At 43.1% G+C, this 19,083-nt stretch overlaps 1 protein-coding gene across 2 annotated transcripts in view; it reads right to left on the bottom strand.

Moving 5' to 3' along the window:
• LOC306845538 (cadherin-2-like) overlaps positions 1-19,083 on the bottom strand; it is a 77,052-nt gene that overhangs the window by 27,686 nt on the left and 30,283 nt on the right. The window contains exons 3-8 of one of the 2 annotated variants that reach the window (XM_079378408.1): positions 17,457-17,677; positions 5,678-5,830; positions 4,818-4,973; positions 3,875-4,019; positions 3,623-3,795; positions 1,110-1,247 (exon numbers count right to left, since the gene is read on the bottom strand). In XM_079378408.1, coding sequence (XP_079234534.1) covers positions 1,110-1,247; positions 3,623-3,795; positions 3,875-4,019; positions 4,818-4,973; positions 5,678-5,830; positions 17,457-17,677 — 986 coding nt within the window. The remainder of the gene's footprint in view (positions 1-1,109; positions 1,248-3,622; positions 3,796-3,874; positions 4,020-4,817; positions 4,974-5,677; positions 5,831-17,456; positions 17,678-19,083) is intronic. The other variant, XM_079378409.1, reaches the window with a different exon arrangement.

Here is a 19,083-nt window from a genome sequence, read left to right as displayed (position 1 = left end):
CTGGCTTTGACCCTCTCCATAATTTTGATTCTCTTTGTACACAGAACAGTAACAGTTCTACAGTCTACAAGTGGCAAAACATTTAAACTTGTCTTTTCCTTTGTTTTTAAATCTTTATACAAGAAATCTTGCGAGTCATAAAGAACATGGTGTTTTCCACCTCCACGAAGAGACGAGTGCAATCCATTACGTCTCCTCGTTTATCTAAATGTGAGGTACAGGGTAGTTTTCCTTGCTTCTGGATAAAAAGCCATGTGTTGACCGTGAAACACATTAGACTTTAAATTATATTAACCTATGGTGAAATTACTACATTTTCATGTCAATACATGTATATTTTAATGCGAACAATGCGCTGTAGCTTTAATCCAGCGCAGTACAGCACACCGAAAATAAAGTGTGTGAACCTGGCATCAGTACAATCGCCAAATCAAAGCGCAAATTTACAGAGGAATTGCACAAAAAATCCTAGTGTTAAATGTTATAAATATAAGGACTTGTTAATGTATGTTAGACATGTATACCTGTCATCTTGCAAAATTACTTTTTCCAGAATAAATTGTGTGTGTGTGTGTGTACCTGGTATTTATCATGTTATGGGGACCAAATGTCCCCACAAGGATACTAATACTGGTAAATTTTTACATTTTTTTTTGAAAATCTAAAAATGCAGAAAGTTTCCTGTAAGGGGTAGGTTTAGGTGTAGGGTGATAGAAAATACAGTTTGTACAGTATAAAAACCATTACGCCTATGGAATGAACCATAAAACATGGAAACACAACTGTGTGTGTGTGCGTGTGTGTGCGTGAGTGTTTTTGTGACAAATGAGGACATAAATGTGTATAATGACAGGTATGACACAGGTATTACAAGGTGAAGGTGACTTTTCAGGACATTGACCCATGTCCCCACTTTTCAAAATCATACAGAGTGAGTTTTTTGGGGGGAAAGTAGAAATGCACAAAGTCTCCTGTGAGGGCTAAGTTTAGGTGTAGGGTAGGTGTAGGGCAATAGCACATACAGTTTATACAGTATAAAAACCATTACGCCTATGGAATGTCCCCACTTTTCACAAAAAACAAACATGAGTGTGTGTGTGAGATCTTACGGTCTCAGAGGTAAACTCCGGAGGGTTGTCGTTGATGTCTGTGATGGTGATAACAGCAGTTCCTGTGTTAGAAAGACCATACATGGGGTTTCCTTCCATGTCAGTGGCTTGAATAATCAGTGTGTACTGAGCCACTTTCTGCAGAGAGAGACCACATCAATGCTCACATTTAACTCATAAATCCAACTAATCATGGCTGAGAAAGTCAAATCTTTCTTGCAAAGGTGAATACTACGAAAACATTTACATTTCAGAAAATGGAAGCAGAGAATGAAGTGTTTTGCTTTCAGGGTCACGTTTTATTTCCACCTGTGTCTAATTCACTAATTAGCATCCTGTATGATTGTCTTTGCTTATGTTTGGGTGGATGATTATGTAAGATGGTGTTTCATTTCTACTGAATTTTTATGGTGATGTTCATGGTAAATGAATTAAATTAACTGCGTTGGAATTGATTTGCACCAGTATGTTGCACAATCTAACAGTGTCTTTGTGCACTTTCAGTCTGTTCCTGTTTCCCTCGTTACTGTCAGACTGAAAAATTGAAAAGAAATTGAAAGTGTTCGCATTCTTTAAGTGATTTTGGTTGCATTGCTCCAGCGATCAGACAAGACATTCGACGGTTGCACTCACACAGGAATTTCACATAATCACACAATTAATTAGTTAGCCAATTAGGTGAATGTGAAAATAAATAGAATTGTTTTTTTTTTCACCCAAGTAGTCAGTAGGTTTTATGACTAGGAAAGTTTTGAGGAAAGGACTGTTTTACCTGCAAATGACTCAGAACTGAATCTTATTAATGAAGATTTAATGATGAAGCCCTTATGTTTTCTATCTTGATGTTCAGGTCTTGTCAATGTCTGGCTGTTTGTGAGGTGAGCTTAGCTCTGTTTCCAGGAGCGGCTCCTGAACATAAATTCAGGTGGGGCAGATTCTGGGTCGTAGCGCTAGTTCATAATAAACTGAAGCAAGCTCATAATCTTTATATTCTAATGGCTGAAAACATGCACACACACCTTTGGCAGAGATCTAATGTCCTTGTGTTAATCAGCCTGTGTATGGCACGCTAATGACAGGCTCGAAGTACACACACATAGAATGCTGTAGAATTATTGCCTTAATATTGTCTCTGAATATGGATGTAGAATGCTAAAAGTTGTAGAGGAAACAAAAATTATGTCTCATCTCAAAATAAATGAACAACTAAACTAGATAAAGGCTTTTCACATTAGTACATTTAAACTAAAGGATTAACATTTTTATTAATTTAAAACACTACTCCACATGGGAAAACCAGACATGCCAGCTAGTTTCTGACCTGATGCAGACACATATAGCTGAAGCTGACTGATATCATCATGGTCTGGAGCAAGATAAGGTGAAGTGGAAATAATATAAGCGGGGCAGTCTCAAAACAGCCCAAATGACTCTCAATTAGAGCATGCTGCAGTTCCAATTTTTGGAAACTGTTGAGCTCAGGAGGGCACCGGTGCCACTGCCCCACTTACTACATTTTACCTTGCGATGAATTTGAATACATCCTATGCCAGGGGTCACCAAACTTGATCCTGGAGGGCCGGTGTCCTGCAGAGTTTAACGCCAACTTGCCTCAACACACTTCCCTGGAAGTTTCAAGTATACCTAGTAAGACACCGATTAGCTGTTTCAGGTGTGGTTCATTAGGGTTGGAGCTAAACTCTGCAGGACACCGGCCCTCCAGGACCGTGTGAGGTGACCCCTGTCCTATGCACTTTACTACTTAAAATTGTCAAGGAAAAAAAGATGAGCCATGCCTGTCTGTTTCAGTTTTTTCATTTTGTTATTAGATTATTAAAGTCTGTGATGTTCAGTGATGTTTTCTAAAGCCCATGACTCTCTGAGCTCACCCTTGATTACAAATGATAAATTCTTAAAGTCAAGTAAAGTCACTTCAGTTTGGAATCCTTCTTGATAGCATGCTTTGTTGTCACTGTGTTGCTTCTTTTGAAATAAGTGCATATCTGTGTTCTCATATTGAGCTATAGTTCTTACATTAACACGTTAGTTCTGGTCCTGGAATCTGGTGGAGCGAGGTTCAAGAGTGCAGATGCAGATGTTTGACTGTTTGTGTTGTTCTATGTGTTAGTGCTAGGGATTTTACACTCTTTCTGCAGTTACAGCATTACACCAGCAGGTGGCACTGAGTGATAAAAAAAATAAAAACATTCATCAAGCAAAATGTTCTGTTGTGCTATGCGAAATTTATCATCCATTTAAACTGCAGAGAAACTGGGAATTTCTGTATGTCTAGTGTTTCTACAAAAGGGGCTTCTGAGCAGCCCGGGCCTGTTTGGGTTTTGTTTGTTTTGTTCCTTTTTGTTAAAGTTGTGATATAAGCTTCTTGATGTGTTTCTTAATATGAGATTTGGCCCCACATCTAAAAACTGTTGGGACCAGTTGGACTAATGAAGATTTGTTTGTAGAGGTCAAGGTTTATCAGTCAGATAATGTGGGACAGATGGATGCTGTACCTCTCGGTCCAGACCAGCAGCTACAGTGATGATGCTTCCGGTGCTGTTGTTAATGGTGAACATGTTTGGACTGGGGACCTCGGGGTTCTGAGACACAATCTTATAGCGCAGCTGGCCGTTTAGAGTCGCGGGATCATCCTTGTCCACCGCTGTCACGGTCATTACTGACGTGCCTATAGAAATCAAAGACAAAATATAAGACACTCAGCAAAACCCAGTTTTATTGAATTGAAAACTCTGAGATGGTTTAACCTGGTTTAGAGCCTTCAGGAACACTTCCGTTCCAGATCTGCTGGATGAACTCTGGTCGGTTGTCATTCATATCAATAACGTTGACTATGACATCAACAGGGTTTTCCACCTGATTACCGTTCAGATCCACAGCATGAGCCCTCAACTGATGCCATAACACACAGAGTACTGTATGAATAAACCAATAAATACAGGGCATGCACAACACATACTTCAATGAAGCAAGAAGAGTAATTACTTTTACTTTGCTCACTGACTTTATGACAACACATTTATTACATACATAGTATCAAGATTTTCAAAAGTAATATTTTAAATGTTTTTGAAACATTGACTGCATTTATTTAAATAAAAATACAGCAAAAGCAATGAAATTGTGAAATCTTATTACATTACAAAGCAGCTGTTTTCTGTGTGAATATGTGTTAAACTGTCATTTATTTCTGTGATCAAAGCTGTATTTTCAGCATCATTACTCCAGTCTTCAGTGTCACAAGATCCTTCAGAAATCATTCTAATATGCTGATTCACTGCTCAAGAAACATTTCTGATTATTCTTTTCTGATTTGCTTTTTTAAGGTGACAGTTTTTGTCTGGATTTGTTGATTACCATTTCAGACAAGTGAAAAACACTTCTGATCAGCGTCTGCATGACATGAACTTATTTCAGCTAAATAATACAGGGCTTAAGCTCCTGATTTTGGAAATATGTCGTTTTGCACAGTCTAAATAATTCGCCCTTTTTACAGTTCTTACAATCAAATGTTTCACTCAATCACTGTGTTTTATTACTCCGCATACAGAGAGAGATCGATACTGTAACTCTACTGTGAAATGCTTCAGCTGAATACAGTCAAACATGGACAGCTATTTCAGTTTCACAGAGCGCTTTCTTAAAAACAACAGAACATCTAGAGTTTGGAGCGGATGATGATGAACTCACGTTGAAGCTGGGCAGGTGCTCGCGGTCCAGGGGCTTGAGGACCGTCACGAGGCCTGAGATGGGGTCAATGGAGAAGACTCCGGTGGGTGGCTGGTCAGCACCGGGACCCGTCACGCTGTACCGCAAACTCACCTTCTCATCATTATCTGAGCGAATCTACACCACAGCAGAGAGCACAACACAAACATCTCAATGCCTGAACCGCAATTCAATTCAGTTCAATTAAATTCAATAGCTTTATTGTCTTTCCCCAAAGGGGATAGGCTCAAACACACGAACAGAACAAATAATCAATCATCACAGCAACACATTACATACATAAAAAAAACACTATATTAATACATAAATTATTTTAAAGATCCTATTTAAAATACCAATCGAGCAATGTACTTGTGCAATAAACATCTGTCCTGACACAGAACTCTTAATTAAAATCTGAGAAGGACATGATTTACTCCAATGAATTTATTGGATGGTCAGAAATCAGAGTTTTCAGTTATTGTGTTAACAGTTGGCAAGATTGCAGAAGGGCTGCTTTATCAGTAACCTATAACACTGACTGCTTTTTGGCAACTGTATTTGGACATAAGTTGATATTAACCAATGGCTGATGTGAGATCAGTCATGAAGGAATGTCTATTCAGAGGCAGAACGGAAAAAAAAAGAGAACCAGAGAAAGAGAGAGAAAAGAGACCATTTTGATTCCATGTTAACACATGCTTTACCATCACAGCAGAATAATTCATATGCATAAGTATATTAATATTTATAACAAAATATTTAGAATGTGTGCATGTGCATACATATGGAATATTGTGAGGTCATATATTTCCGTAATTGTGTGTAAGTGTTGATCTTACCCTTGTCAGCTTCATTGGGAAAGGCCCTCTTGAGTTTTCTGGCACATTAATAGGAGGAATAACCCAATCTCTCCTGGTGCGTTTGAGAGACACGTCTATCTGACGGGAAGGAAACACTATTTCTGGCACATCTCCCCTGAGCACATCTCCATCCTGCAGATACACAGGTCACGTGAAGAAATAGGTTAAATCTGTATTACTGTATCGCGTTTCTTGTCAGTGTCTGCACTTGCTTGGCCATTTTTTGTGATAAACAGGAAAGTGGGTTCAGCTGAATTCAAATAGTGATTTGTTAGGTATAAAAAAGGTTATTATACCGTGGTAGCCGTCGTGTAAAGCCCTCCTCGTGTGAAGACCGAGAGTGTAAAGACCATTGACTCTACAGTGCGACTCAACCGGACAGGGACACCGGCAAAGGATATAAGTATCGCTTTTTATTTTTCCTACTACGTTTCACTTCTGTTTCAGTTTTTATGATATCTGTATAGGTTGTTTATTCAGTTTTAGCTTTATTTAAAATTTTTGTTATTTTAGTACTTCATACTATATGGAAATGAAATAATATATAGAATTTATTTTTATATGTATATGTATGTGTGTCAGGACACAGGCTAGGAGACACAGAGGTATAATCAGACAGGGAGCTTTATTGATGTAATCAGAGGTGAAACCAGGGAGTTACGTGAAGGCTGATCCAGTGGACTGAGTGCAGGGAGGCAGGCTAGCCGGTGCCTGGGCAGGTAAGGTGAACACAGGGAGGAATCCAAGGAGCGGTGGAACACAGGAGCAGTGGAGAATCATCGGGATATCTGAGGTGGGTAAATCACAAAGGTAAGTACAGAGGATCTGGCTTTGTTCCTGTAGTGAACGGTAGACCGGACGATCAGTGAGTGAGTGAAGCGTGGCTTTATAGGTGGTTTGATTGGGGATCGACACGTGCAGGTGATCAGAACACAGGTGAATGTGATCGTGGGTAAGTGGTGGCTGATGACTGCGGTGACTGGGACTCACTGACATTACCCCCCCCCCCCCCCCTCCAGGGGCGGCTCCTGACACCCTCACACGACGACGGGGACGGCCACGGCCTCTGGGTGCAGGACGATTGGGGTGACTCCGATGGAACTCCTCCAGGAGTAAGGGATCCAGGATATCGTCCCGGGCCACCCAGGATCTTTCCTCTGGTCCGTACCCTTCCCAATCCACCAGGTACTCGAGCTGGCCGCCCCGTCGCCGCGAGTCTAGGATCTCTTGGACCAGATAGACCTCGGCCCCGTCTATCATCTCCGGAGGGGGAGACGCGTCCGGTGCAGTGTGTCCTGTGGTGGAATGAGAGAAGGGTTTGAGGAGTGAGACGTGGAAAGTGGAATGAATGCGGTACCTTGGGGGAAGCTGGAGTTGGTAAGTTACATCCTTAACCTGCCTCTGCACTTCGAAGGGACCTATGTAGCGGGGACTCAGCTTTTTGCAGGGCAGGCGGAGACGGAGGTCACGGGTGGACAGCCAGACCCGATCGCCTGGTTGATACTGTGGGGTGGCTGACCGTTGAGTGTCTGCGAAGTGTTTGTCTCCGCACTGCTCGCTGGAGATGGATGTGTGCCGAGTCCCATACCCTCTCACTCTCTCGGAACCAGTAGTCCACAGCTGGAACCTCCGAGGGCTCTTCTGTCCAGGGGAAGAGCGGGGGCTGGAAACCGAGTATGCATTGGAATGGTGTTAGTCCGGTGGTGGATTGACGAAGGGAGCTCTGGGCATACTCAGCCCAGGGGAGGAATCGGCTCCAGCTGTGCTGGTTGGAGGAGCAGTATGACCGAAGGTACCGCCCGAGCTCCTGGATCTTCCGCTCAGTCTGGCTGTTGGTCTGTGGATGGTACCCAGAGGACAAGCTGACAGTTACCCCAAGTAATTGGAAGGCCTTCCAGACCCGCGAGATGAATTGGGGACCCTGGTCTGATACAATGTCTTCTGGTAGACCATAATTCCGGAACACATGGTGGAAGAGACTTTCTGCGGTCTCGAGTGCCGTGGGCAGACCCTTGAGGGGGAATTAATTTGCAGGCTTTGGAGAAACAGTCCACAACCACCAGCACACATGTATACCCGGGGTTCGGTGAGGGTGGCATCCCGAAGGTGTTCTGTGAGGTCCCACTGTATGGGACTGACGACTAGGGCTGGAGGGAGAATGGGCTCGGGTTCGACAGGTTTGTCAGGGGCATGCAAGCGGGAGAGTGCTTCAGCCTTGGGGTTCTGGCTACCTGGGCGGTAGGTGATGGTGATGAAGGTGAAACGGGTGAAGAACAGAGCCCAGCGGGCTTGTCGGGGATTCAGCCGTTTCGCATCTCGGAGGTATTGAAGGTTCTTGTGGTCAGTTATCACAGTGAATGGTGAGGAAGATCCCTCCAGCCAGTGACGCCACTTCTCCAGGACGAGTTTGATGGCTAGCACTTCCCGATTCCCGATGTCATAGTTCTGCTCCGCAGGGGTCAGTTTCCACGAGAAGTATGTGCAAGGATGGAGGCGGGGAGGCTCGCCGTGATACTGAGACAGCACGGCCCCAACTCCTGTGGTTGAAGCGTCCACCTCAACCACGAAGGGGACCTGAGGATCAGGGTGACGAAGGATGGGGGCCTCTATTCAGGACAGAGACTTGGGCTTGCCACGCAGCATGGAGGTGAGGGGTGCTGCGAGCCGACTGACCAGATGGATGAACCGCCGATAGAAGTTGGCAAATCCAAGTATTCTTTGCAGTTCCTTCACCGATTCGGGAAGAGGCCAGTCCAGAATGGTTTTCTCCTTCCCCTGGTCCATCTGGATACCATAGGAGCTGATGGAGTACCCGAGGAACGATGCGAGCGATGGAACTCGCACTTCTCCAACTTCAGGTGTAGCTGGTGTTCTCTAAGCCGCTGGAGGACCTGCTTCACGTGGTGGCGATGTTCGGCCAGGTTCCGGAAGTATATTAGAATGTCGTCGATGTAAACGATCACAAATCGATGGAGAAACTCCCAGAGCACCTCGTTCATGAAGCCTTGGAAGACGCCATATGGCATAACCCGGTAGTCATAGTGGCCGGAGGGTGTGATAAATGCCGTCTTCCACTTGTCGCCCGCCCGGATCCGAACGAGGTTATAAGCGCTCTGCATGTCCAACTTGGAGAAGATGCGGGCTCCACGGAGTTCCTCGAGGGCAGCCAGGACCAGGGGAAGAGGGTTTGGCAACTTGACCATCTGGGAGTTCAGGGCTCGATAGTCAATGCAAAGCCTCAAGTTTCCGTCCTTCTTGCCAACGAAGAAGCTGGATGTGGCAGGAGAAGTGGATGGTTGAATGAATCCTTGTTGGAGAGCCTCCTTGATGTACTCCTCCATGGCCTTGCGCTCCGGGATGGACAATGGGTATACTCTACCCTTAGGGAGTTTGGCTTCAGGCAGCAGGTCGATGGCACAGTCCCATGGCTGATGTGGTGGAAGGCGGGTGGCTGCCTGCTTGCTGAATACATCCTGGAACGCCTGGTAGTCAGATGGGATCGTGCATTTCACCAGAGGCTCAGGACTTTCGACCAGGGTGGAACAAACTTGGGAGGATACGAGTTTCTGGGGTGGCTTAGGAATCGATGATAGGCAGTTTTGGAAACAGGACTCGCTCCAGTGAGTGACTTCGCAGGGATCCCATCTGACCACGGGAGCATGTTGGTTGAGCCAAGGGCATCCCAGGATTATATCCACCGTGGGTCCCGCCAGTACCAGAAATGAGATCATCTCCTCATGTAAACATCCGACCCGGAGCCTTAAAGGGGGAGCTCGGTACTTAATCCTTCCACGCCCAAGTGGCTTTCCCTGAATGGTCTCGACTCGGAGCTCCTGGGGTTGCTGCTTCCATGGTAGATTGAGGTGGTTTAGGAGGGCTTGTGATATGAAGTTCCCCGAGGAGCCAGAGTCGACCAGGGCAGAGACTGAAACAGAGGATAGTTGTACTGGTAGTAAAGACAAAGAGGAAACATCGGGTTCAAGTTGGAGTGTACTCACTGCTGGGCGTGGAGGTCTCGTTGGGCAGTCACTGATGTAATGATCGGGGGAAGCACAATACAGACACAACCTGGCCGCAATGCGGCGAGCACGCTCCATGCGAGACAAACGGGCAGAATCCACAACCATGGGGTCTGGTACTGGAGGGCCGGTGACAGGTGAGGCTAGCTGGGGTGTGGATGAGGCGGTGTCCTCGTCACACGCGGCGAGACGCTGTGAGATGCGAGAGGCGCGCTGCATGAAACTCTCTAATCCCACGTTGTTGTCTAATCCCACGTTGTCGTCTGAGCGCGTAGGCGCGGATTCAACCCCAGGCGATAGGCACTCAGCAGAGCGACCTCATTCCATCCGCTGGTGGCGGCAAGCGTGCGGAACTCCAGAGTGTAGTCGTCCACTGATGACTCTCCTTGACAGAGGCGAAGCAGTCAATCCTGTACTGAAATCTTTCCCACGGATACTCCGAAAACTTCTTTGAAGTGAATAGCGAAAGCGTCGAAGCAGTTGATAATGACACTCTGGGCATCCCAAATTGCCTTGGCCCACATCAGCGCTTTGCCTGCTAACAGAGAGGTGAGAAACGCTACCTTTGAGCGGTCAGAGACAAACTTCTGTGGTTGCACCTCGATGTATAGAGAGACTTGCAGAAGGAATCCGCCACACCCCGCTGCGTCACCCACGAAGGTAGAAGGAATGGCCATGGGACTCGCAGAGGCAGGTGGAGGAGCTGGCGCCGGCAGGAGGGAGGCGCAAATGGTGTTAACCAGCTACTCCAGTGTGTCTACAGCCGACGGCGGCCGGGGTTCCATGACACGCTGCTGTCCTGGTCCGGTCTTCTGTCAGGACACAGGCTAGGAGACACAGAGGTATAATCAGACAGGGAGCGGTGGAGATCGGGAATGGTGGAGAATCGTCGGGATATCTGAGGTGGGTAAATCACAAAGGTAAGTACAGAGGGTCTGGCTTTGTTCCTGTAGTGAACGGTAGACCGGACGATCAGTGAGTGAGTGAAGCGTGGCTTTATAGGTGGTTTGATTGGGGATCGACAGGTGCAGGTGATCAGAACACAGGTGATTGTGATCGTGGGTAAGAGGTGGCTGGTGACTGCGGTGACTGGGACTCACTGACAATATGTGTGTGGCTGTACATACACATGTAGTTGTTTTTTGGTGTTTAGCTTAGTGTTATGTTAGAAGCATTATTATGCTCATACCTTTTGTTGTTTTAATATTTTGAATTGTTTTCATTTAAATGTTTAGTATTGAAATGTTGTTGTATGCATTTGTCAATTTTATTTAATTTCTTTATTTTCTTAAATGTGTGTATATAGTATTTACAGAGTTTTGACTTTTAGTTTTAGTTACTTTTTCTTATTTGTAAGTCGCTTTGGATAAAAACGTCTGCTAAATGACTAAAAGTAAAGTAAAAGTATATCTGTGCAACAATGAACTCCTGCATTTCACAGCCAATCACAGGCATTGATCAGTTATAATATCAGGAACGACCAATGGCAATGAAGCACCTGTTCAACTTTTTTTTTAAAAACACCTAAAACATTTTTTTCTTTAAAAACATTTCTCTTTGTGTAAAACACCACAGTCTCTCTCCCCTCCAAATGTCTTTAGGAGTTCATCTGCTTTACATAACATTCTGAAAAACAATAAATCAAACAAACAGGGAGCGATTACTGAAAACACGCCTACATTGTTATCATTTACCAGCATGAACAGTTTCTAAGACAGAAGTCGTACCTTTTCTTTTTAAAGAATTTTATCTTTTTGGCACATATCTCTTCTTAATAGAGCCTTGACCGATGAGTATGAAACCTCTGGAGAAACACTTCTGCTGCTGTTTGTGAGGTGTTTTATGAACCGTACAGAAAATAAATGAACATCTATTGTGTAACTTCACCCATCTTGTTAACCCATTACTGGTTAATTTGCTCCACCTGCCTTCCCTCGTTACTCTCCTTGTTTGCCTCCCTATTTATTCTCCCATTCTTTTCTGCCCTTTGCCAGTGTGTCATCTAAATTTCCCTTGTTTTTGTTTTATTTTATTATTTACTTTAAAGCCCATAGCAGTTTCTGTGTTTGAGTCCTCACCTCATCTCTAACCCAAACATGATGCCTCAGTGTTATTTTCTTTGCGTTTATCAGATTCTGCAGCAGTCTGATACACAATGATATTTAACATTCTTCAGTAAGAATTACCCCCACAAAAAGAGTCAAACTGATTCAAGTATAAGCATACTTTTTAAAATGAAAATTTGAGAGTATACTTTGTACGTACATATCAGCAATAATTTTTAGGTATTATATTATCTATATATGAAGAGTTCATTTTTCAAAACCGATTTACATTTTTTTTCAGAAATCACATTTTTTTATTGCGCATTCCAAGTAATATCAATCAAACTGCAGTTGGGTTGTTTTGATTAAGTAATAATAACTAAAGAAATACAGGTAATTTACAAATTTAAAGTTCATTGAAAGTATGGGGTTTTTTACATATTAAAAGTTTGTTTTATAGCAAAAGCAGATAACTCCAACAATCGTTCTTGGCAAAAGCAGAAAACTGCCCAGATAGCACACGTACGTCTGCAAGATGTCTGTTAAAGATCTCTTGATCTGGAAAGCATCTGCTGTCTACAAACGTCTGGCAGACATCTTTCAGATGTCAGTTTTACATACATTCTAAATCATAAACATCTTAAAGACATCTAATAGACGTCTATTTGACATCTAAAAGGAAAGGAAGGTCCTATTAGGGCTGGGCCGATAAACGATATCATATCGAATCGCGATAAAATTTATGTCGATAACGATGATGAGGTCTGGACATTTTTACTCGATATGGATTGATCTAAGAGCCAATCACACAGCAGTAAATATGCGATAACAGCCAATCAGCGTGCAGCGTGCACGTCAAAGTACAAAGTCTATTTCCTACCGCACTTTGCGAAGCAAGCTCGACACGAGGACGACAAAAAAAAATGAGTGGAACCAGCGACAAAAGTGAAACTAACCTCGAGTTATTATCCAAAGATGATGAAATTGTTGACAAAAAAGGTAGCACGAATTCCGTCATATGGAAGTGGTTTGGCTATCTAAAAAGTGACGAGGAGTAGACTAAAACGATCTGTAAAATATGTCGTTGGTTTGTGAAAACCAAGACTGGTAACACAACCAACCTATTCCATCACCTAAAAAAGTATCACCCAAACGATCACACTGAAAGCATGAAAATGCGTGCTGATGCTACTCCGTCAACAAGCAGGGCTAGCATCGGGGCTGTACCAAAGCAGAAATCGATCGTGTCGTCCTTCATGGCCATTACCCCTTATGAAAACTGTTCCAAAAGGAGCAAGGATATAACCAGGGCCGTTTCTTACTTTATAGCAAAAGATATGATGCCCCTAAGCACAGTGGAAAGAGACGGGTTTAGGAAATTAGTTAAAGTGCTTGACTCCAGGTACGAACTCCCTGGCAGAAAATACTTTTCCAAAACTGCACTGCCTCAGCTATATGAAGAGTGCCGCGGAAAGCTGGAAAATAATTGAAGGAATGTGAGATACTTTGCCACTACCACCGACCTATGGTCCAGCCGCACATCCGAGCCATATATGAGCCTCACCATTCATTACATCGACAAGGAGTGGGGTCTGCAATCAAGATGCTTGCAGACTGCATATTTTCCGGACGACCATACTGCGGAAATACTTTCTGCGGGTCTGGAGGATGCACTCGCATCTTGGGGCCTTAGCGAGGATCGTCATGTGTGCATCACAACGGACAACGGCGCAAACATTGTCAAGGCTGTCTCACTTAAAAACTGGACTCGCCTACAGTGTTTTGGTCACCGGCTGCATCTAGCCATTGCTAAGTTAAGCATCTAAGAAAAGGTCAAGTTTTCAGTGCTAAAAACAGCATATGAGGATTTATAACATATCCTAATAGATTTCACAGCATTTAAGGCTATCACGTTTGACTGCATAATTTAGAAAATGCTGTCGTATTCACACTGCCCTAACAAACACCAACTCGCATGTGGTTGTGCGCTGTATAGGCAGGGATAAATAAATAAATGATCGTCTAGCCCTATTTGATAAAAATGCATATTAAGCATGTTAAATGTCATTAATGTTTTAAAATGTGAGTAATGCATCTATTCCACAATAATAACGTGATAATTTCTCATAATTCATTAAATTTTGATTCAGATACGTTTCTGTCGGCATTGAAGTTGTCATGGCATGCTTAAGCCATTATGTCAGTTTATTGGGACAGTGTGAACTAGCCTTTAACTCAGAATTGTGGGATAAAAAGACAGCCCTAGTGTATGTAGTCTAAATGTAGTTTCTCATTATTGATTGAAAATATCATAACATTGTAATTTATCATCACAAAATACATTTTATCATCACAAACAAGTAATTTTTATAATCATCTTTGCCTTGTAAAGATTCTAAACATATGCCTACACTGTTTTCTTCATCATCAGAGGGGAGTATGAGAGATCAGAGAATCCAGAGAGCCATGGGTGTGTGCAAAAAAGTGGTCAGTGCTTTTTCTTTCTCATGGAAAAAGAAACGAGAACTAGCGGCCACTCAAGAGGAGCTCAAGCTGCCAAAGCACAAATTGATCACAGAATCACCCACTAGGTGGGGGTCACGCCATGCAATGATAGCACGAGTGCTAGAGCAGGAGAAGGCCATTGCAAAAGTTTTATCAGCTGATAAAAAAACAAGGCACTTGGCTCCTTCATGGCAGGACATTGACGTTCTGGAGTCTGTTTGCAAGGCTCTAAACCCACTTGCTGATTTCACTGATGCCCTTTCTGTTGAAGAATATGTGAGTGTTTCGTACCTGAAACCTGTACTGCATCTTTTCAGTGAGGAGCTCTTGAAACCTGTAGCTGATGACTCAGAGCTCACCAAGACTATCAAGGCTTCTGTCATCAGCTATCTGAATGAGAAATATGACAATGCTGCCACTGATGACCTTCTGAGCATAGCATGCCATGTTGATCCTCGTTTTAAGACACGCTACATCAAAGATGACAAGGTTGAGGCTGTAAAATCCAGAGCCGTGGCTCAGATGCTGGATGAATGTCAGAGCACATCGCAAGCTACTCCTGCATTCCCATCCACTGCACTGGGAGGAGGCAAAGGTGATGGTGCTGATGCTACACCAGCCAAATTGCAGAAGACGACACTGGGCAGCTTTTTCAAGAAGTCCTACACTAAGTCTGCTGCAACATCTGATCTCACAGAACAGCAGGCTATTGAAGCTAAACTAAACAGCTACCTGCAAGCTCCTGATGCAGACAGCGAGACCAACCCCCTGGCATGGTGGAAGATCAATTCAGCAACATACCCCAGAGTGAGCATCCTGGCAAAACGTTACCTGTGTATTCCTGCCACAAGCTCACCCTCAGAGCGTGCTTTTAGCACAGGTGGTAATATTGTATGCTCCAACAGGGCAGCTTTAAAGCCAGACACAGTGGACAGACTAGTCTTTTTTGGCAAAAAACACACAAAACAGAGCACCTGATGTCAAAGCAATTCCAGGTACCAAGAATTACTCATTATATAAATTACATCGTTTAAATGTCAAGTAATACCTGGTAGAGAATTACTTCCATCATAAAAGCAGTTTTTAAGACATACATATGTATTGTATTTTATATATGACTCACAGAGAGCATCAGAAATTACAAGCATAGGAGAAATTATTGTGAGGGACCTCCAGCCAATCTGATTGTAGAAGGCCGAGGTTTAATTGCAGGCATCAAGACCCTTGATCAATGTTACTAAAACCCTATTAAAAAAAAAAAGCTGGTGGAGGGTATAATTAACGAAATGTATGCTGCCTGTAAAGCCAAAGTAACGGCAACATTACAACAGGCAAAGCATGGGATTCTCACATCAGACATGTGGACCTCAAGCTCCACAGAGGAATATTTAACTGTCCTGTCATTTTACTGTCACAGCTGACAATACTAGTTTATAGCTGAAAAATACCTTACGAATGGGGCACAAATCAAAACACGCTTGCATTAGCCACAGTCACTGATGCTAATATGGTGTCTGCAGTGTGTAAGACTGTGCTTGCACACCTAGTGAACAACGATGCGATAAAAGCCTTCTGAGATCTTTCACCTGCTGGGAAAACGCACAAGATTTACATTTTTCCTCCACAGCACACAAGCCACAGAGAAGCTTAAACAGATACATAAACTGATTATTTCAGTTGAAACCAAGTGGAATTGCTTTCTACATGCTGGAGAAACTCTATGAACAAATCCAGTTAGCACAGTCTACCTGGGAAGAGTGACCTGTGCTTCACAAATGAAGAGCGTGTTTGCGTTCACACAGAGGGCACTCCGGCAATGTTCCGGTGTTCTGACGATTTGTGCTACCCTGGCAGATTTTCCTACCTCCCATTAAAACAGTAGGTAGTACAATTCGACAACGAAAAATGCTACCTGTTAAATTATGATTTATTAATGTCTACACCCACCACACCCTTAACCTACCCTTACAGTAGTGTATATACAGTAATTATGTTTTATATTCGCGGTTGTGGCTAGAAGGGATACAGCTACCGGAAACCAACAATAAATAATTTTTTCTACCTATTAGATTGTGTTTTATTAACGTCTACACCTACCCCAACCCTAAACCTACCCCTTACAGTAATGCAGATGCATTAAATATTGTTGTTCAGCGTGAGAAAAAGGACAAAATATTGATGTGCGCATGCGCAGTAAGCCCCGGTAGGAAAATCTGACGGGTAGGATAAAATGTCAGGACACCGGCAATTTTCCGGGACCAACATGCAGTGTGAAATGGGCTTTAGAAATACTTGACAATGCGTTGTGTGACGTGTTATTTATTTAAATTTTTTTACAAGTTTGTTTGTTTACAGTTTTTCCCTTTTGTTTACACGTTTGCTGAATCTTTGGCCCATTGTCCCAAAACTTTAAACTCTAAACACAAAATGCACAACTCTACAAACTACAACAAACTACAAATCTCCAACAAAAGCAAACACTGCATCCAAAACTTTTTTAATTCTTTTTTTTTATTTCTGTTCAAAATAGTTTTTTGGCACCAAACTTGTCTGACTGAGAGTCACTGAGGGCCACTGATTACATATCTTCATCAGCCAATGAACAGCCCTGATTCTATACTGACCCGTCCAGTTCAGATAGCTTTAAATGAAGATCAGCTGAGACAACAGCAGAAGCAACAAAATGGTGCCTATATCCAGGTCTCAAAAAGGTCTCATGCCCAATGTATAAATCTTCCTGTAGAATCATGCATATGCACAAAAGGCATAACAGCAGTGTATGCTCACAAATTTAGCAGATTTATAAAACAATACACCAGAATCTGTGCAAAATTCCATTCATAAATCCCAGTCAGTGCAAGATGCAACTTTATTTTACATAGACCGGGTCAGCGCATGAGGAGAGACATGCAGAGATCAAATGACCAGCTAATCTCTTCTCACTTCATCACAGCAGCCCCGTTAATGGATTAATCATTGCTGCTGCTGCAAATAGTGCATTTCTTACTGAAACCTTACTGCATCCATGCCACACTATAGGGCCAGATGAGCGTCAGCCAGAACAGACAAATATCTGTCTAAATGGACAACAGAAGCTCACTTAACGGCTACTAAAGTACAGTCCAGAAGAGAGCTCCAGTTTATACATGATCACTGTTCCAGCTGTGCCGTATGATGCACATGTCGTACCGTTGCTGGATGGTCTCTGGCTGGAAGCAGTCTGACCTGCGTCTGCCACTGTTGCTGAGTGGCTTCATCCTGGGCTTTGATGAGCAGAGGTGATGTCCAGGAGCAGGACCGGAGCAGCGGCCGCAGGGCGAACACAACCCCATCCATCGATATCCCAAAGTCTCCAGGCTGACTGCATTCAAACCTCACATGAGCTCCTCTGCCACAGTCCACATACTTCACTGCAAGACAAATAAAAACCATATCATATATCCAAGATACAGCCCAGAGGAGAGGAAACATTAAAAATGAGATCTCTTTGACATAGCATTTACATTTTACATTTAGCAGACGCTTTTATCCAAAGCGAATTACATTGCATTCAAGTTACAGTTTTTACATTTTACCAGCTCTTGCTTTCCCTGGGAATCAAACTCATGACCTTGGCGTTGCTAGCGCCATGCTCTACTATTTGAGCTACAGGAAAGTCATAGCAAGTGTTTCTCCTAGACAGAAATGGTGTTTTTTTATTATTATTATTATTATTATTATTATTATTATTATTATTATAAAGTCTACTGCTTATTATATTTGTCTCCTTAAAAAATAAGGTCATATCTAGGAATGCACGATATTAGATTTTTGCTGATATATATATTTCCTATTGTTTTGAAACAACACCAAATCTCTCCTGGCAGAAATGATAAACCTTTTTTTTTTTTTTAAGCAAAAATATACTTGCAAAAATGCACCAGTTTGCATACCGGGAGAACAGATCAGCGGAGGATGCCATTGCTATTGTGCTTCACATACTTCTGGAACACCTGGAGCTCAAAAACGCCTATGCTAGGCTGCTTTTCATTGACTTTAGTTCAGCTTTTAATACAATCCGGCCAAACACACTCCTGCTGAAACTGAGCAACGTACTATGTAATTGGATTTTTAACCAATCGTTCTCAATGTGTGAAAACGGGTGAGCACATTTCAAACACCACATACATCAACACTGGTGCCCCTCAGGGTTGTGTGCTCAGTCCACTACTCTACACACTTTACACACATGACTGTTCTGCCTCCTTCCCCACTAGCCACATCGTTAAATTTGCAGACGACACAACTGTGCTCGGCCTCATAACAAACAACAAGACGGCATACAGGGAGGAGACTGAACTACTGGCAGAGTGGTGTAAAAAGCATAACCTGGCTCTTAACATTAAAAAGACTAAATAAATTATAGTGGATTTTCGTGGATTACATCATCCTGGACATTCACCTCTCTACATTAACGGAGAGACTGTAGAAAGGGTGAACAGTTTTAAATTTCTGGCTCTCACTGTGTCGGAGGATTTATCCTGGGGCAATAACATCATCTTAGCTGTAGGGAAGGCCCAGCAGCGTCTCTTTTACCTGAGGAAGCTGAAAAAAGCCAAATTGCCCCAGAACCTCATGTTTAACTTCTACAATTGTGCAGTTCACAGTGTGCTGACCTATGGGCTGCTAGTGTGGTTTTCCAGCTGCACTGCAGCTGAACAGCAGATGATTCAGAGGGTGGTGAAAACTGCTGGTAAAATCATCGGGACCGTCCTCCCGGAGGTTTCTACTGTGTATACCTCCCGCTGCCTGCGTAGGACACATAACATCATAAGAG

The sequence above is a fragment of the Barbus barbus genome (assembly GCF_936440315.1).
Source record: "Barbus barbus genome assembly, chromosome: 26".
Taxonomy (NCBI): Eukaryota; Metazoa; Chordata; class Actinopteri; order Cypriniformes; family Cyprinidae; genus Barbus; species Barbus barbus.
The sequence above is the reverse complement of the archived record's forward strand: the minus strand, read 5'-3'. Positions and strand labels throughout refer to the sequence as shown.